At 40.2% G+C, this 19,952-nt stretch overlaps 2 protein-coding genes across 2 annotated transcripts; one reads left to right on the top strand and one right to left on the bottom strand.

The window, feature by feature from the left end:
* The first annotated feature begins 144 nt into the window (after positions 1-144).
* cfap119 (cilia and flagella associated protein 119) lies at positions 145-2,764 on the top strand. Its single transcript, XM_059532409.1, has 9 exons — positions 145-293; positions 374-408; positions 499-564; positions 975-1,141; positions 1,249-1,319; positions 1,577-1,693; positions 1,811-1,883; positions 1,976-2,089; positions 2,604-2,764. Exons 1-9 carry the CDS (start codon positions 270-272, stop codon positions 2,762-2,764), a joined length of 828 nt encoding a protein of 275 aa, XP_059388392.1. The 5' UTR covers positions 145-269.
* Positions 1,532-8,386, bottom strand: phkg2 (phosphorylase kinase, gamma 2 (testis)). The gene is made up of 10 exons (XM_059532408.1): positions 8,057-8,386; positions 7,166-7,269; positions 6,912-7,087; positions 6,771-6,825; positions 6,190-6,255; positions 5,913-6,076; positions 5,706-5,796; positions 5,456-5,609; positions 4,236-4,361; positions 1,532-3,662 (listed from the first exon to the last, which is right to left on the bottom strand). The coding sequence occupies exons 2-10, from the start codon at positions 7,258-7,260 to the stop codon at positions 3,417-3,419; spliced, it is 1,173 nt and encodes a 390-aa protein (XP_059388391.1). The 5' UTR covers positions 7,261-7,269; positions 8,057-8,386; the 3' UTR covers positions 1,532-3,416.
* Positions 8,387-19,952: the final 11,566 nt, after the last annotated feature.

Below are 19,952 nucleotides of genomic sequence, written 5' to 3'. Positions count from 1 at the left end.
TAGAATTTTTATATATATATATATATATATATATATATATATATATATATATATATATATATATATATATATATATATATATATATATATATATATAATTAATAGCTTGATCCTTCGTGTGAAGTTTTCGTTCGTGGGTTTTAAGTTTTGTTGTTGTTTTTTCAGAAGAAGAAAAAATCCGTTGCTAGGATACGATACAACATACTGTATACACAGGTGGTTTAGATCAATATTTTATAGACCAGCTTTACAGACTGCCAGGGGGAGAAATGAGGCATTTAGAGAACATCAGGGTAAACGCTTTACTTTTTTCAGTAGTAAATGATAATTTAATCAATATTTAATCTTTTTTTTTATTATTATTATTATTTAGGTTTCTCAACCTCCAAGATCACGGGTGCTGTTATGGTAGGTCTCACAGTTATGAAGGTGAATCCAGTTCAGTTTGCGCATATTCACACACAAACATCCTAAAACTCTTGTTGATGGCATTTCTAGGGCTGATCTGAAACTCAGTGACATGGGAGAGATTGAAAAGAGCAATTCCATACCAGAGATCGAAAGGTTTACCTTTACATTATAAACTTTATGTTGCTGTTGTAAATTGTTTATTTAAACATTCTATCCTAATTTGTTGTTTTAAACAGTCCTTCATGTATAAATTAGTGTGACGGTCACATTATAAAATGTAACAGTTAAAACATCCTCTTTAAATCTTTCTATCCATTACCAAGCAGTGGCTTGATACTCTTTATTGATATATTATTAGACAACCTGCTATTTTTGCATTGTAACGGCATAATTTTTTATTGCAACTGAATAAATAAATTATAATGAATTAGTTTAAATGCTTAAGCACATTTTTTTTATCTGTTAGACCCTTTTATAGAAATGCTACCCTGATGACCTTAATAATAATTGATGCATGATGTTCAGGAAATTGCATGTATGCACATTGTCTGCTTTCTCTCTAGGATTTTGTGCCATGCATTGCTGGCCTCTGATGTGGCCCAGCCCAAACAGAGAGTACTACTTGAGCTGTACACAAATCTAGTGTTGTTCTGCAAAGACCAACATTTTAATAGGGAACAGACTTCTGTACTTATCTCTATTATCAAAAATGTACATCAGATTAACACAGGTAATGCACCCATAGTACTTATAACTTGCTTAATTACTTAATAAAGAGTTAACTGTATAGAATTGTGTACAAGAAAATATGAACACTCTTTCTTGTCAACCTTTTAGAAACACCCCTCAATAACACAGATCACTGTCTGACCTATTGCAGTGAACTTTTGCTTTGCCATTCAGTCAGGGTATGTATATATACTACTGTTCAGATATTTAGGGTCAGTAAGATTTAGTTTGAAATTAATACTTCTGTTCGGTAAGGACATATTTGAATCTAATTGATCAAAAATGATAGTAAACACATTCATAATGTTACAAAGCATTCTGTTTCAGTTTGAACAGTAGTGTAGATCTTATATCTGCATAGACATACATTTTGGAAACCTCATATAACAAATTTTTGTGCTCAAACCACTTTTATTCTTTTCCCCATTTAACACAGAGGCCTCCTTTCAGTATTGACCTTTTCAGCTCGGAGCAAGTGACACAAATTTTGTCCCATTTCATCAACACATATATGAGACATTATTTTTTATACAAATACATTTTTACCCCAGAGGTATGTATGAGGCTGTGAATTTGTTAGGCAAAATACTGTGCGTAAATTAAGTATTAATTTATTTTAACAGGAAAATTAATGATGAACTTTATGAACACTTTCTCTTGCATGGTAAAGGTACAGCTGGATATAGCTTTGTCATATATTGGAATACCTGAGGACACAGATATAGAGGAAACTGCCCAATCTGGTACAGTAATGCACATCTGATGAAAACAAATATACATGTAGCACACAAGATTTGATTAATTAAAAGCATATACGGTTAATTGTTGTCTAAAGAAAGTGTTGCAGATGGCATAAGAGAAAGTGAAAGGGAGACAGAAATGGATGGAGAAGTTCAACAAAGTGCTGCACTTGAAATGACGGCTACAGAAACAGACAGTCTTGAACAAGGTACTAATATATTAAAGTTTATTGACAGGTTTACAACAGGTTTAACTGAAGTTTAAGTAAATAAGAACTCCAAAAAACTAATTTGCAAGCTTGCACAAGTCATTAGCTCTAAAATATAAATTTTTGTGATTACAAATCAATGAATGAGTTCTTCCAACTCCCATTTGACAAATTAATATTAATGAATAATGTTATAATTTATTATTTGCTTTAAAAAAAACATTAGAATTACATCTTAAATAAAATTGAAATGAAAATGAGCAAAATTTAAATTAAATATTATACATGTATGCCCAGTTTCCACAAAACACAAAAACATATATTTTTTTTTAAATTTAGAATTTTAGTAATTTAGAAAACCTGTAAAGACAACTGGAAGATATTTTTTTTAAAGTGATTATATATTATTGAATGCCAGACTGCATGCTTTAATATGTTATAATCACTACATACAACAATTAATACAAATGTATTTGCTTATGTTTATATTATTTTATTTTTTTCCTCACACAAGGGTCTTCTCCAAAGTCTGAGCTGAGGACCATTGTTCAAAAGGAAATGAGGGATGAAGTGATGCGTTTGAGTGCTCAGCTACAACAACGGCTCCAGGACAGTGCTGATCAGCTTAATAATGCCATTAGTAAACTGGAGACCAACATTCAAGTTAAGAAGTAAGAAAATATGTCCCACTTCTTTGGTTTTGGAAAAAATACAGTAATAATATATATTATTCATATATGTATACCTGTTTAGAATTATTACAGTACCTTGATGATGAATGCATAATGTCTAATAAACTTAAAAAAAAAAAAAAAAAAAACTGAGTAGGGTTATGTAACTGTAATACTATGTTTCAAGTATGCTATCCTTTGTATTGAAAGTATTGAAGTCCACTCCACGCTGTTAAATATTCCCTGTGCATCTATGGTTTAGTCTTCAACAACCTGGAATTGTTTTCGAAGCATAAGAATGATAATAAATTCAAATACAATCTGCTTCGTGGCAAAAACTGTCAAAGGCTAGAAAGCTTGAATAGGACACAAGTTCTATTAAGTAATTGTGAATACAAGTTTTTTAGTTTTTTTTTTGGTCTATATAATAAGCAAAATAAAAAACATAAAATCCACAGTGAGTGATTAAAATGAGGTCACATGGCCTGCTGCTAAAATCAAAAGCACCATCCATCTCTAAAGACAAAAAAACATCTATAAATAGTTGTGTTTGTGTGCCTCTTGGACAGGCAGGCTACAGACCCTTACCTAAAGACATAAACAATAAACTGTTAATTGACAGATGAGTGATATCTTTAGAAACAAGAATATGACCTTTAGTTTTCAAGCTCTTCAAGGCCCATCAGAATGATTTTAGACGTGTTCTGGAATAGAGCAGCTCGGTTCTGTTGCTCCCCTTTCTTGACCCAGTGTCCATAGATGCGGAAAGCACAGCCATCGATCAGCTTGCGCACACCGCGGATGGAGTAAGGGTCTCTTGCTAGGAGCTCCTTTGTTAATGGTCTGGCTCGGTAGTAGCGGCACTGCATCCGTATACAAGCTAACACGGTCAAGATCAGGGCCTGAAAATGCAAAGAACAATTTTGAATTTGTTTCTGTTGTGTACAAAAAAAAAAATTATAAAAAAGCTATGTTTTTTACATTTAGATATTCTTTAGTACTTTAGAAAACCCTGTAAAGAAAAGTGGAAACAATTTGGTAACACTTTAGAATTACAGTCCGGCATTAATCATATGCTACTGTCGAAACATTTGGGGTTAGAATGTTTTTTTTTTTTTTAAGAAATTAATACTTTTATTCAGCAAGGATGCATTCAATTGTTCAAAAGTGACTGTAAAACATTTAACATGTTAGGAAAGATTTCCATTTCAAATTAATTTCATCAAATATCCTGAGAAAAGTGAATTTATTATTTTACAAAAATATGTTTTCCAACATTGATAATAATAAAAAGTGTTTCTTGAGCACCAAGATGGCTGCTGAAAATGTAAATTAAATTTTAAAATATTAATCAGTTCTTTTAATTTCTCAAATAAATGTAGTTTTGGTGAGCATTAAAACATTAAAAAATCTTTCCAACACCAAAATTGTAAGAGTGGTAGTTTATATAAATGAAAAAACAAACAAACACACACCTTAAATGTCTTCCTGGGGCTAAAGAGCTGCACATCTTCCTTTAGGTACTGACGGAAGAAAGGATGAGCTAAAGCTTGCTCAGCCGTTAGACGAAGTGTGGGTTCCACCACTAAAAGCCTGGAGATCTAACAGTATTTAAGAGGTGGACAGTAATGAAGTACATCTGCTTGAGTATTGTACTTACGTACACTTTTTGAGTATCTGTACTTTACTTGAGTATGATTTCTTCTGGGAACTATGACTTTAACTTCACTGCATTTGAAAAACAAATATCGTACTTTTTACTCCACTACATTTCTATCAAAGTCCTTTATTTCTATCGAGGTTACGTGAAGTGATTTTCCAGCATTTTTGAACAGTGACTAGTTGCACATGTGATATTAATTTATAACAATTCAATAAGAAATTGTTAATATTGTGGTATATATTTGACCAAATATTGTATTGATAAATGAAAAGATTACCTATAAATCCACAGAACAACGGTTGTGTCTCCTAACAAAGCACAGTAGGTGTTTGACTTGAAGTAGCTGAGCACACAGACTGTTCTGTGTATGACATCAAAGTACTGCGAGAGTGATGATGTCAAATAAATCTTGCTGTTTTGCTTTTTTTGTAAAAAGCAGTGTTGCTTTTGTAAAGGTATACAGCTGCAGCTGTCTTGTTGGGTTTTAATGCAGGTGAAATAATTTTTCTTACCAGTCTGTATTTCCTGCAATTTTACTGTCAGCTCAGTTCAAATGTGGATGAATGGCTACACGTAGATGTGTGCACACACCTAGAGCTGTATGAGACCACGACCATGCTGCTTTTGTTAAATAAAATAGTTTTTTTTTTTCAACTCATTTCATTTCTAATGTTCTACATTTCTAAAAGCTATACGTCCATAGACACTACTGGCTAGTCAGTGTATTCAGGTCTAATATATTGTAAGTTCCTTCAAAGGCATAAGGCATTGCAAGTATTACATACATACAAACAACAATAAAACAATGCACTGAGATAAAAAAAAAGAAACTTAAGAACTTTTACTTATGATGGAAAAATCTTTTTTTTTTACTTTCACTTGCAATGGAGTAATATTTGACCAGCAGTATCTGTACTTTCACTCAAGTAATGGAGTTGTATACTTTATCCGCCTCTGTATTTAAGAGAAGGCACATATGGTTACATGTACGCCTATATGCTACAGGCTAAGAGAATGCTAAAAGAATCTCACCAAGTCTTTGACGGTGTCAGACCGGTCGTCCCACTCTGGAGAGCTAAACTGGTACCGGCCTTCCATGATCATTCTCAGCATCAGCAGCTGTTTGCGATGCCAGAACGGTGAAGACCCAGCAAGAAGCGTGAACATGATCACACCATAAGCCCACCTGTGGAAACACGTGGAGCAAACGCAGTACAAAGCTTTTGCGACCCCAAGAAAGGTTTATTAAGGTTTAATAGCAAAACTCAACCTATTTACTCACAGGTCAACCTCTTTCCCATATCCCTCATGTGTCTCATCCATGGAGCACTTCAGAATCTCTGGTGCCAGATACCCTGGTGTTCCACACAACTCTAACAAAGGAAATTGACAAAGACCAGTGTAAAAACATTGTGTGTTGTTCAACTGCATAAAATCTGAGAATCTGTTTTGAATTGCCGCTGTGGAAGGACAGGGTTGATCTGCTCACCTCTTAGTTTTTCATCAGGCCCCAGCTGGACTGAAAAGCCAAAGTCAGAAAGTTTGATGTGTCCCTGGTCGTCCAACAGAACATTTTCAGGTTTGAGGTCACGATGTACAATATTTAGAGAATGCAGATACTGGACAGCCTCCAGAAGAGCACGCATTATGCTCCTAAAAGCGAGAAGAGTTTTGCAGGAAATATTTTTGGCTAATTATGGTATGAGGAGAACCATTTGCTACCATAGAAACTTGTAACAAGATCTGAGATTAAATTGAAACCTAACCTGGTTTCCTTTTCACTGAGGGTGACTTTTTCAGTCAAGTAATCGAATAGCTCTCCTCTCCTCATTCTGTATTAGAAGATGTGTGTGAAATTACAACGTATACACTACTGTTTAAAAGTTTGGGCTTGCTAAGATACTCAATAAGACTCTTATTTTATCAAAAATACAGTAAAAACATTTAAATATAGTTTAAAATTATTACAATTTAGAATGACAATGTTCTAGCTTAATACATTTTAATTTATTTTTATGATGGCAAAGCTGAATTGTGAACAGCCATAACTCCAGTCTTCAGTATCACACGATCCTTCAGAAAGAATTCTAATATTCTTATTTTCAGTGTTGATATCTTTGAAGAAACTGTCAGATTTTTTTTCAGGATTCAGATGTTCATGGAACATTTATTTAAAATGCAAATTTCTGTAACATTATAATTGTTTTTACTGTCACTTTTGATCAATTGAATACATCCTTGATGAATAGAAGTATTAATATCCTTTTATTTTGTTAATAAAAAATAAAAAAAATCTTACTGACCCCAAACTTTTCATAATAATGTAACATAATATATATATACTTACAGGTCAAATACCAAAAATATGAAGGTTGTTGACTCATAAGAATCAATAAGTGTGACTGAAAAAGGAGCACAGATAAGGTCAGTTACTATTCAGAAAGGTTTGAACAGATGTTTAAACATTAGCAGTACATTTGAGACTCACTGATGGACGGGTGGCCCTTCACCACATTGAGCACATGGATCTCCTTCAGTGTGGAGCTCTTCACCTCCTCTAACTGCTGTTCTGTCATTTTCTCTGCAGTGATCTCAATGATCTTTACTGCAAACTCCTGCCCTGTGTGTTTGTTTACACATCTGCGCACCACACTGCTCACACCTCTATACAGGGGACAGTTCAGTTACAGAATATCTCAAAAAGTGACACCAAAACACTTGCTGAATCGAACAAATACTCACCTCCCAATCACCTCTTTGGGATCATACTTCTGATAAAACTCTTTCGCCCCAACCCAGTCGGGCAGTTCATCTCCAAGAATGATATCGCGAGTCATACTGATTACCTGTTAACCAGACACATTTATTTACTTTGATTTGAATGAGTGAAGTGAAGGTATACTTGTTTTCTTCTTGTGTATTACATATCTTGATTGCCCAATCAACCAATCAATCAGTCATGCTTGTGCTGTCATGTTCCTCTAATGCACAATGTCCCACTACACTCTACAGATCTTTAAAAGCCATTCCAGGGTGTGATATTACATCTAAACCACCACAGCTGTTTACCTGAAGCTGAAAAATTATATTCTATAAATATAATACCCATTATAATGGCAACAACTCAACATGATCTGAAAGCAAAGCAGTGAAGCACATTTTTTAAATGTTCTTTAGTTTATCCTCAAAAAATAAATAAATAAATAAATAAATAATTAAAAAAAAATATATATATATATTCCTTTGATTGTTCCCATTAATATTTATTAGGTCTAAAATATTTATTAACCATAATTATTCTTATTATTATTAATGGTAATTATTAATACTATTAATAAAATAAATAATAATATTAATATTTGTAGTAATATAGTAACAGCAACTTGTTTTACATGTTTTTAATAAAACATGTTTGCCATTTATATAAATTTACAACCCTAAAAACATAGTGGACAAATGTGCAACCCTCTCAAAATACATTATTTTATTTTCCAAAAGAAGTCATATAATATAATATAAAGTATATTTTGAATTTTATTTTATTTATTTTTTGTTATGAAGCAATTGAAACAATTCATGCATAGAACGGTTAAACCTCATGCTCGCAGACTGATAAGCGTAATACCCACTTACGTGAAATAACAGCACAGAGTAGCAATAACAGAAAACAAACAGTCTGTTCTGAGAAATGAGCTGTTGCGATCAATGACCTCGTATGCTGTTCCTGTCCAAACCCAGAAAAGCCGAAAGTGTACTCACAACCACTTCTACAAAATCACAGTCATCTGACGGCTCAGTGTTTTCAACTGTCCGGCTGAAAACATGTATTTGAAGCCACTGACAATACTGCCATAACACTGCAGAAAACTTTGTAAGGTTCCGGGGAATGTCAAAAACACCCTCGTCGACTCGCACTTCTCTGCCTTGTAAAGCACAGATGCTGTACTGTCGTTGTTCGTCACTGCTACCTACAGGATGGAGCGGGTACTTGCACAACCCATTTGCGTCATTTCTTCCTTCTGGGTTTACCCACTGACTTCATAACAACGGTTTTACCAAAGGAAATGTAAAAAGTTATGGAAACATATATACAACAAAAAGTTTTTACATATAAAACCGGAATAATAATTTAGAAAAATATGGTCAGACTCCAATCAAATCAGCCAAATAAAATCTGTGTTCCCTTTCATAGGTCACTTCAATGCTGCGGTGACGTCACCGTATGGGAACACCCCTCGGTGTGACGAATGTCTGAAGCCCTATACCATCCCGCCAATCCTATTGGCCAAATAGCGCTTGGCACCACCCCACGCATGCGTATACCTGGGTGCCGCGCGCTATTTCGCTCAGATTTCATTTCCTTCAGGAAAGCGAATCATCTGTGCCCTAGGAATCATGTCGCGTTCTCAGCGGTTTTCTCCGAGCAGTGTTAACTCCTCTTCGCGGACGCGATGAATTTTCGGAAATGTAAGGAACCGTGTACCAGGTTCATCACGAAGGGAGACTCCCATGAAAGTTGCGTGGTGTGCTTGGGCTTTCATCACGCACAGGCAGCACTTAGCGGCCTTTCTTCTTGCCCTCACTGTGATGGCCTGCGGCTTAGAGTACTGCGCTCGAGGGTAGAAGTGTTTTCTAATGTCGCCCCCGCGTCTAACCCCCGTCGTGTCACTTCTGCGGCTGCCGAGGCACCGCACGAGGTGATGGCTTGGGGAGACATGTGCGACATGGATTATGAGGACAGCGCTGCAATTTTCTCCACATCGCTCACTCTCCCCTACCTTAGTGCAGGAAAAGAGCTTTGTCGAACCAGTCGTTTTCAGGATTTACAGCCCACCCCGGAGGCATATGATGCTATCTCCTTTGGTTGTGGACGATATGACGACGACATCCTATCCACCGCGGCCTCGGGGTCTGAGGACTGAGGGCCGACGCTAGCCCTCTCCCTCCTAGTGGTCAGGAGAAGCGTGTTTCCCCCTCCTACAGCGAGCTGGACGACCGTTTCCTAACTATTCGTACACCTGCGCAGCCCCGAAGGCCCTTGCCTTTTTTCTTGGACCTCCACCAGGAGGTTTCGAGGTCCTGGAAACAGCCGTACTCGGCGCGCATCACTAACGCTGCGGCTGCGGATTTCGCCACCATTTGTGACATGGCGAACCATGTCTACCAACATCTCGCGCCTAATTCGGCCACGGCATGGAAGTCTCGCCCCCTTCTTCCTTCTAAGGCGTGTCGAGTCACGTCCAGCCTCGTCGGGAAATCCTACATGGCCGCAGGCAAGGCGGCTGCTTCGCTCCAATCTATGGCGGTCCTTCAGGCCTACCATGCGGAGCTCTTAAAGGAACTCGATGAGGGGGAGGGTATCACACCCGAGGCCGTGAAAGAGCTGCGGCGAGCAACCGTTTTGGCGCTACGTGCTACCAAACATACTGCTCGAGCAGTGGGCCGTTCTATGGCTGGATTGATTACGGTCGAGCGCCACCTCTGGCTTAATCTCACCGATATCAAGGAAAAGGACAAATCTTTTCTTATGGACGCTCCTGTTTCCAAGGATGGTTTGTTTGGAGAGGCGGTCACTTCGGTGGTGGATAAAAACGCTTTCCGCCAGCTGATTCCTCGCAGGCCCAGGGAGGCCCGCGCGTTCTCGCTCAACCTCTTCTCACCGCCAACGAGTTGCCTCACGAGAAGAGTCTTCAGCTATGGCGCCCCCTCGTAAGGATTGGGGTCCTAAGGTTTTTCCACCGGCTCGCTAATGCCTCTTGTTCTCGGGCCCCGAATAGCAGCTCCTGATACTCTCGCTGTTTGCCAGGGTTTGACGCATGCGCTTCTCCTGCTTACCAACGCCGCGAGCTTTTCGTGCCCGGACATTTTAACGCGTATGAAAATGTTGCAGAAGGCGGAAATCTTGAAACCGCTAATGTTGTTTCGGGCCACGTGGGAACGCTTGCACGGCATTTCACAATGGGTGTTACACACAATTCGTCACAGATACACCATTCAGTTTCGGAAAGGCCCGCCTCCTTTCCGCGGAATTCTTCCCACGGTTATGAAGCCAAAGAAAATAGCGGTGCTGCATCAGGAGATGTCAGCTCTGCTGAGCAAAGGTGCTATAGAGGAAGTACACCCCTCTCAGATGGAGTCAGGTTTTTACAGCCACTATTTTGTTGTGCCAAAAAAATACGGCGGGTTGCGACCCATTTTGGATTTACGCCGTTTGAATCTTGCATTCAGGACGAGCAAATTCAAGATGTTAAGGGTAAAGTCTATTTTGTCTCAGATTCAACCAAACAACTGGTTTGTCACGATCGATCTGAAGGATGCATATTTTCATATTCAGATCATCAAGAGACACAGGAAGTTCCTCAGATTCGCTTTAGAGGGCAAAGCGTATCAATACCGCGTTCTTCCCTTTAGCTTAGCTCTGGCTCCCTGAACTTTTTCAAAATGCATGGACGCAGCTCTGGCGCCGTTGCGGCTCCAGGGCGTTCGCGTGTTGAACTACTTAGACGATTGGCTGGTGTTAGCACAATCGCAGACTCAAGCACACTCTCACCGGGATCTTGTGCTGAATCATCTAAACAGCCTGGGCTTATGCACAAATTTCCAGAAGAGTGTTTTAATTCCCTCTCAACGGATAACCTTTCTGGGAATAGGCTTGGACTCTCGCGCGATGACAGCAAAACTATCTCTCCCGCGTGCTCAGTCTATCGCGTCATGCGTGCGTCGCTTCAAGCGGGTCGCACAGTGACGGTGAGCTTGTGCCTCAGACTTTTAGGTCTAATGGCAGTGGCATCCCCTGTAATCCGTCTGGGATTACTTCATATGCGCCCTTTTCAGTGGTGGACGAAAAGTCAGAACATTTCACCCCGTTTTCTTCCGCATCGGACGGTTTTAGGTGACACGGAGATGTGTTATGTCAATAAAACAGTGGATGTCAACCCGAATTCCTTCTAGCCAGATTTCGGCTGGGGATTTGGCTTCCCGAGAGACATGACGGACGCGTCTTTGACCGGTTGGGGAGCTGTTTGTCAAGGGCGCCCAGCTAACGGAGTGTGGACGGCGACACAACGCAGTTGGCATATAAACAGGTTGGAATTACTGGCAGTTTTTCTAGCTCTCCAGTACTTCTCGAATCTGCTGATCGGCCGTCATGTATTGCTCAGGTCAGACAACATAGCGGTTGTGTCGTATCTGAATCATCAAGGAGGATTACGCTCTCGCCTCCTGTGCAGGCTGGCGAGAAATATTCTTCTTTGGTCTCAGAGCAGATTTCTGTCGATCCGAGCGGTTCATGTCCCCGGACGTTTGAACTTCGGAGCGGATTTGAGATCCAGACAGACTCTGGAGCAGGGGGAATGGAGGTTGCACCCCCAAGCGGTGAGCCTCTTATGGCAGATTTTTGGAGAAGCAAGAGTGGACTTATTCGCGTCGAGCATGACTACGCATTGCCCGCTGTGGTTCTCCGTATGCCCTCCATCGCCCCTGGGCTTGGATGTGTTAGCTCACAATTGGCCCAGAACCTTGTATGCTTTTCCCCCGATTCGTTTAATTCCAGTGGAGTTATCCAGGATACGGCTGGATAGAGTGGAGCAGATGCTGCTGGTGGCTCCGTGGTGACCCACACAGCCGTGGTTTGCGGACCTGATCAGTCTGTTAGCGGGCTCTCCATGGGAGATTTCCCTCAGACAGGATTTACTATCGCAAGCACAGGGAATGATTTGGCACCCAAGGCCAAATCAAGGCTATGGAAGCTGTGGGCGTGGCCTCTGAGCGGAGTGAGTTAGTATGTCCCGGTCTTTCTGTTGAAACCACCGAGACTATAATGAATTCTAGAACAGCTTCTATGAGAAGCTTATATGCTTTCAAATGGAAACTGTTTACAACCTGGTGTGGAATTCGTAATATGGATCCAGTTTACTGCCCAGTGGCTTTAGTACTGGAGTTCCTTCAGGACCGTTTCTCTGATGGAGTAACGCCAGCCACTCTGAAAGTTTACGTGGCAGCCATTTCAGCTAACCACATATATATAGATGGTGCCTCAGTGGGCCATCATCCACTGGTTTCTCGTTCTATACAGGGTGCGCGACGGCTGAGGCCTTTCCGCCCTGCGCGAGTTCCTTCATGGGATTTATCCATTGTGTTGCAAGGTTTATCAGGGCATCCGTTTGAGCCCTTGGAGATTATACCGGATAAAATCCTGACTCTTAAGACAGTTCTTCTTGTGGCTTTATCCTCCCTCAAGAGATTTGGGGATTTACAGGCTCTTTCTGTTTCACCCTCGTGCATGGAATTTGCACCAGGCTCTGTGAAGGTATTGCTGCGACCGAGGCCTAATTATGTCCCTAAGGTCGCTTCTAACCCTTTCTGCTTTCAACAAGTGGTCTTGGAGGCTTTACCTCTTGCAGAGGCGGGGTCAGGAGATCTGAGTCTTTGCCCTGTCAGAGCGCTAAAGACTTAAGTTGATCGAACAGCCCCATGGCGTGAGTCTGACCAGCTGTTTGTCTGTTTCGGACACATCAATAAAGGCCATGCTGTCACAAAACAACGCATGTCCCATTGGTTGGTGGAGGCAATATCTTTAGCCTATGAGGCGCGCGGACTCGCTTCACCCTTAGGAATTAGAGCTCATTCCACGAGAGCAGTGGCTTCTTCACAAGCTTTTCTCAGTGGATCTTCTATGGATGATATCTGTGCTGCGGCAGGATGGTCCTCACCGAGCACTTTTATCAAGTTTTACAGTCTGGATGTGAGGACGGCTCCTGGCTCCCGGGTTCTCTCCGTTTGAGCAGATGCTTCCTTGGATCCCAGCTATCAGGTACGTCAGGCGTTATGGTATAGGGTTCGCATACGGTGACGTCACCGCAGCATCGAAGTGACCTATGAAAGGGAACATCTCGGTTACGTATGTAACCACGGTTCCCTTAATAGGGAACGAGATGCTGCGGTCCCGGCCGTTCCATACCATGATAGCATTCTTCTTCTTCAGTTCATGAAATCTGAGCTAAATAGCGCGCGGCACCCAGGTATACGATGCGTACGCATGCGTGGGGTGGTGCCAAGTGTTATTTGGCCAATAGGATTGGCGGGATGGTATAGGGCTTCAGACATTCGTCACACCGAGGGGTGTTCCCATTTGGTGACGTCACCGCAGATTCTCGTTCCCTATTCAGGGAACCGTGGTTACATACGTAACAGAGATGTTATTTTACATAAAGCTGGTCACTTCATTGTACCTGCCATGATAAGATCCCATGATGACCATCTGAATACAACTTATGGTCCTCCTAGGAAGATTGTATTTATGAGTTGGTAAGTCATAAATACGACATCAGCTGCTTTTTAAACACTTCGGTCAATTAAAAATGCAAATGCTCCTAACTAAATAGCACTATTGATAGACAATTAATGCAAAATCAGTAACAGCCGAAGGAAATACACTAATTAATATAATCAATAATTTAAATATTAATTTAATTTTATTTAATAATAATTGATATAAACAGCAACAATATATAAAGAGTGCCATTGATTGGCATAGTGTAAAAAAAGCCTATGGACAGATTGGGTCCTTGTTTCTAAGGATGTGCTTTTCATTCTCTCAATGGTTGTTCTGTCACTATGCTGGCTTGACTATGGGCAGCACACTCATTTCAGAGAGCTTGAAATAACCTACACAACATTGTCTTTTCAGAAGTTTATTTATTTACTTACTTTTGACAGAGAAAATAACAAGTAGACCCCTGACCTGGGGCCCGTTCTTCGTACGTCGCAAGATCCAAGATGATATCATCGTGCTAATCATGATCCGGTTAATTGGGTTCTTCGAACACACCTTTTGTGTATGATTAGTATCGCTGGATTGAGTTATCTGAGATAATTGCGCGTCCATGTGTTGGCTTAAAAGGGGATATGTATCGATAGTAGAAACATTGATCAGCAACGCTGCTATTAGCTGTTCAGCATGGCCAAAGAACGTGCCCAATTTTTCTCCCAAGCAGAACAAGAGCTTTTAATGGAAGGTTATGCAGAATTTGAGTTGTTAATTATAACGACAGGGAACACCTCAACGTCTGCAAAAGCCAGGAGAGCGGGCTGGCAAAAAGTAGCAGACAAATTAAATGCGTAAGTGCTGTCCATAGTAGATGTTTCTATCATTTTCTACAGTGTGTTTTTGCATCTTAATAATTTAATATTTACTTTCGCTAATGTCAGAGCCACCACTGGACCCACTAGAACATGGGAACAAGTAAAAGTGAAATACAAGAATATTCTACAAAATGGTAGCCTTTAATTCATACTGTCTTTTATTTTAAAAAGCCACTTTTTTTCCTTTTTAAAAGCCACTGTTAAATGATGTGTTTGTCTATTTATAACCGCCACCAAGAAAAGGGCTGAAAAAAAAAACAGGTGGTGGTCCTGCACCACCACAATATACCCCAGCAGAGGAGCTGGCCCTTGGATTGAATGAAAACCGAACCATTGTGGAGGGCATCCCTGGGGGCAGCTCTTCCTCAGACCCAAAGACAGGGACCAGTAGCAGCAACCCCTTCATTACTGGTAGGCTAAATGAGCTTTCAATTCTCTTAGTACACTGTAAAATTATTTGTTGCTGCATTAAATGAAGTATAATCCAAATGGCTGGTACAGTCATTTCAACTCTTTGTGAAAGTGAAAACTTCTACACTTTTAGTTAATACAATGTTGCCATGAGTTATTGATCACATTATATTTTTTACAGTGTAGTTAATTGTAATGACAACCCCCCCCTTTTTGCAGTTTTACATAATACACCAACACTTTTACCTGTTCCCATGCAAGTGGTGGCTGAAGCATATGCAGTAAGTTGTGTACTTTTTCTAACTTGCATAAAGGGAAGAAAGTGCAACACTCTGTAATACCCATTTATTTCCATTGCACAGGACAGTGAAGAAACCCTCTCAGGAGACTGTCCTTTTGGAGGAAGAACCTGTAAGTGCATAAATAACTTTACACTAATTTGTATATAGCCTACTTGTGTACCTATTTTTTCTGTCTGCAATTTGAGTTGCAGGAGTCCACACCTAGAGAAAGGCTTGCAGAAGAGTCTGCACAAAGAACTAATACAGAGGTGGACAGTGTTGTACTTTTACTTTTTACTTTTGTTGCATGAGGCATGTTTTGACTTTTTTTTTTTTTTTTTTTACAAAATGACAGGGTGACATCCGTTCCCTCTATAAACGGCATCTTCAACAAAAAATTGAGTATTTTGAGCTGAAAAAATTAAGAGGAGAAATTGAACTTGAAAAAGAGAAAAATTCCAATACTACTATCTCTAATTGCAGGCAAAAGATGACTTGCTGGATTTACTTTATAAAGAATTGTTGAAATAAACCTCCGGGAACTAAGCATATTTGTCGTCTTTTATTACACATTCAAAAATGGTGTTCCACAATTCTGTCCCGTGCAGCTCTGCCACTAGGTTGGTCCAAGTGCACTGGCTGGAGGTCATCATCAGGCTGCACCCCCACCACAGGGACCCTCTCCTTTCTGATAGTGGCGTTGTTATGCAATATGGCACATGCAACAATTATGTCACAGGCCCTGTCAGGTGCAACCCTCAGACTTTTCAGACACTGAAATCTTTCCTTTAGTTGCCCAAAGGTCATTTCAATGCGTGCCCTTGTCCTGGCTAGAGCTGCATTGTAACGGGTTTGTGGTCCAGGGTTTGGGTCAGGGAAGGGCGTCATAAAATACTGCCTGCAGGCATAGCCCCTGTCTCCAAGCAGGATCCCATCAAGATCCCCTGTATAATGGAAAAATGCAGTTTTGTTAGGCTCAGCATAAGTGTGTGTGTAATACTGTGAGCTTGACATTTATGTTCCCTTACCACGTTCAAATAATGTGCATAAATGTGACTCTCTGAAAATTGAGTCATGCACTGATCCTGGCCATTTTGCTTCCACATTTGTAACATGGAACATAGAGTCACACACCATCTGAGAGATTTTAGCCATTCAACTGCATACTTTTTGATTTCATTCCTTTTTTTTAAATGTAATAAATTACTAATCTGGAATATTATAAATTGTAATCGTAACTTACCTGCACTTTTACACTGTGAACCCCCTTTCGGTTCACAAAATCTCCTTCATTTGGGCCAGGTGGGGCCTTGATGGGGATGTGTGTGCAGTCTATGGCACCAATCACGTTAGGGAAGCCTGAATGACACATACGGTTAGTCATACTTTTTGGCATGGTCATGATTGCATGTCATTAACAATTATAAATGTACCTGCAATAGCGAAAAAATTCTGCTTTACAACCTGGGGTCTTAAGTGGCTTGGGAATACCACAAAAACCCCTAAAAACTGCTTGAGTGCCAGGTAAACTTTGCGAATGGCACGACAGACAGCACTTTTCACTAAGTTCTCTGCGTCTCCAATAGTATAAAGGAAAGTGCCACTCGCAAGGAATCTCAGGGCAATGCACACAGTCTGTGCAGTTGTCAAAGCCCGACTCTTCCGTGTTGAACACTTAATGTGTGGTTCCAACAAATTAATGATGTAAATGACACCCTCACGAGAAAAACGGTATCTCTCAACAATTACACTTTCGCGCTGGGCTAAAGGATCCTGTCTATCGATTAATTTGAAAAGCTCTGCGAATTATTCTCGCACCTTCCGCAACAGGTTGCTCGCGTAAAAACGGACAAGACATGGCTGCGACAGACTTCCCTATCTCCTCCGTTTATAAAGCCTCAATCTAATCCTGTTTACATGAAATAAGCCTGCTCCCGAGCAGGTTTGAGCTTACGGACCTGTTGCTATGACAGCAAGTCTAGGATGAGCTTCGAAGAACCAAACGATCCAAGATCATGCCAAATCGTCAACAATCAAATCCAGCTAACTGAGTTAGCGACGTACAAGAACGGGCCCTTGGACATATTTTTGTATTTGTTTATGACCTCTACAAATACTAGACAGGAGCTCAATATATACCATGAAAAGGTGAATTAACATACACATACAGATGTTATGGACATTGACACTTGATACTGGCAACAATTAAAGGGATAGTTCACCCAAAAATGAAAATTATGTCAGTAATGACTCACCCTCATGTCGTTCCAAACACGTAAGACCACCGTTCATCTTCGGAACACAGTTTAAGATATTTTAGATTTAGTCCGAGAGCTTTCAGTCCCTCCATTGAAACTGTGTGCACGGTATACTGTCCATGGTTAGAAAGGTAATAAAAACATCTTCAAAGTAGTCCATGTGACATCAGAGGGTCAGTTAGAATTTTTTGAAGCATCGAAAATACATTTTGGTGCAAAAATAGCAAAAACTACGACTTTATTCAGCATTGTCTTCTCTTCCGTGTCTGTTGTGAGAGAGTTCAAAACACTGTAGTTTAGTGATATCCGGTTCGTGAACGAATCACTCGATGTAACCGGATCTTCTTGAACCAGTTCACCAAATTGAACTGAATCATTTGAAACGGTTTGCTTCTCCAATAAGCATTAATCCACAAATGACTTAAGCTGTTAACTTTTTTAATGTGGCTGACACTCCCTCTGAGTTAAAACAAACCAATATCCCGGAGTAATTCATTTACTCAAACCGTACACTGACTGAACTGCTGTGAAGAGAGAACTGAAGATGAACACCAAGCCGAGCCAGATAACAAACTAACAATTGACTCGTTCTCGAGTCAAGAACCGGTAGCATCGGTTTTCGGATCACCAGTAGTGATGGGAAGTTCGTTCTTTTGTTCTTTCAGACAGTTCGATTCAATAAACCGGTTGAAGAAAAAGTTTCACCGGTTCTTTTGCGCTCGAAGTAATTATGTCATTGGCGATGATTGCCCTTGATTCAAGCCTTCGGTTTACCTGGGCTCATAACATTAGCACAGAATAAGTTCAGAATCAATCACCAAAAGAATCAGTTCAGTTCAGACGCCCTGTGTGTCAGTCTGCTTCACACTGAATCACACATGCGCAGTATCATCAGCATCTTGGTTCTCGAATCAGACGCGTCTGACAGAAACGGTTCTTGACTCGAGAACGAGTCAATCGTTCGTTCATTATCTGGCTCGGCTCTGCGTTCATCTTCAGTTCTCTCTTCAGTTCTCTCTTCAGCAGTTCAGTCAGTATACTGTTTGAGTAAATGAATTACTGAAAATGAAATGAAATGAAAGATAAACGGAGGTCTTAGGTGTTTGAAACAACACGAGGGTAAGTTATTAATTACATAAATTTGCTATCTGGGTGAACTAACCCTTTAAGCTGTTAACTTTTTTAATGTGGCTGACACTCCCTCTGAGTTCAAACAAACCAATATCCCGGAGTAATGCATGTACTCAAACAGTACACTGACTGAACTGCTGTGAAGAGAGAACTGAAGATGAACACCGAGCCGAGCCAGATAACGAACAAAACATTGACTCGTTCACGAGTCAAGAACCGTTTCTGTCAGACACGTCCGATTCGTGAACCGAGGAGCTGATGATACTGCGCATGTGTGATTCAGCGTGAAGCAGACCGACACACAGAGCGTCTGAACTGAACTGATTCTTTTGGTGATTGATTCTGAACTGATTCTGTGCTAGTGTTATGAGCGCGGGTAAACCGAAGGCTTGAATCAAGGGCAATCATCGCAAATGACGCCATTATACTTCGAGCGCAAAAGAACCGGTGAACCGTTTTCTTCAACCGGTTTATTGAATCGAACTGTCCGAAAGAACTACTGGTGATCCGAAAAACCGATGCAACCTGTTCTTCACTCGTGAACGAGTCAGTCTATAGTTCACTATCTGGCTCGGCTCTGTGTTCATCTTCAGTTCTCTCTTCACAGCAGTTCAGTCAGTGTACTGTTTGAGAGCGTGCATTACTCCGGGATATTGGTTTGTTTGAACTCAGAGGGAGTGTCAGCCACATTAAAAAAAAGTTAACAGCTTAAGTCATTTGTGGATTAATGCGTATTAGAGATGCGAACCATTTAAAACGATTCAGTTCGATTTGGTGAACTGAATGATTCTTTCGCGAACCGGATATCCAGATGTTTTGTTTTGAACTGTCTTACAACAGACACGGAAGAGAAGACAATGCTGAATAAAGTCGTCGTTTTTGCTATTTTTGGACCAAAATGTATTTTCGATGCTTCAACAAATTCTAACCGACCCTCTGATGTCACATGGACTACTTTGATGATGTTTTTCTTACCTTTCTGGACATGGACAGTATACCGTACACACAGCTTCAATGGAGGGACTAAATCTAAAATATCTTAAACTGTGTTCCAAAGATAAACGGAGGTTTTACGGGTTTGAAACAACATCAGGGTAAGTTATTAATTACATAAATTTGCTATCTGGGTGAACTAACCCTTTAAGTCATTTGTGGCTTAATGCTTATTGGAGACGCGAACCGTTTAAAATAATTCAGTTCGATTTGGTGAACTGGTTCAAGAAGATCCGGTTACATCGACTGATTCGTTAGTGAACTGGATATCACTAAACTGCAGTGTTTTAAACTCTCTCACAACAGACACGG

The sequence above is a fragment of the Carassius carassius genome, chromosome 40, assembly GCF_963082965.1.
Source record: "Carassius carassius chromosome 40, fCarCar2.1, whole genome shotgun sequence".
NCBI lineage: Eukaryota > Metazoa > Chordata > Actinopteri > Cypriniformes > Cyprinidae > Carassius > Carassius carassius.
The sequence above is the reverse complement of the archived record's forward strand: the minus strand, read 5'-3'. Positions and strand labels throughout refer to the sequence as shown.

Excerpts from the sequence above, each read along its gene's own strand:
- phkg2 (XM_059532408.1), bottom strand. The coding sequence starts at position 7,260 with ATGACTCGCGATATCATTCTTGGAGATGAACTGCCCGACTGGGTTGGG. Across the intron at positions 6,077-6,189 it reads CTCAGTGAAAAGGAAACCAG|GAGCATAATGCGTGCTCTTC; the intron begins GTTAGGTTTCAA and ends TCTCGCTTTTAG. Across the intron at positions 4,362-5,455 it reads CTGACACCGTCAAAGACTTG|ATCTCCAGGCTTTTAGTGGT; the intron begins GTGAGATTCTTT and ends AAATACTGTTAG.
- cfap119 (XM_059532409.1), top strand. The coding sequence starts at position 270 with ATGAGGCATTTAGAGAACATCAGG. Across the intron at positions 565-974 it reads TCCATACCAGAGATCGAAAG|GATTTTGTGCCATGCATTGC; the intron begins GTTTACCTTTAC and ends CTTTCTCTCTAG. Across the intron at positions 1,142-1,248 it reads TGTACATCAGATTAACACAG|AAACACCCCTCAATAACACA; the intron begins GTAATGCACCCA and ends TCAACCTTTTAG.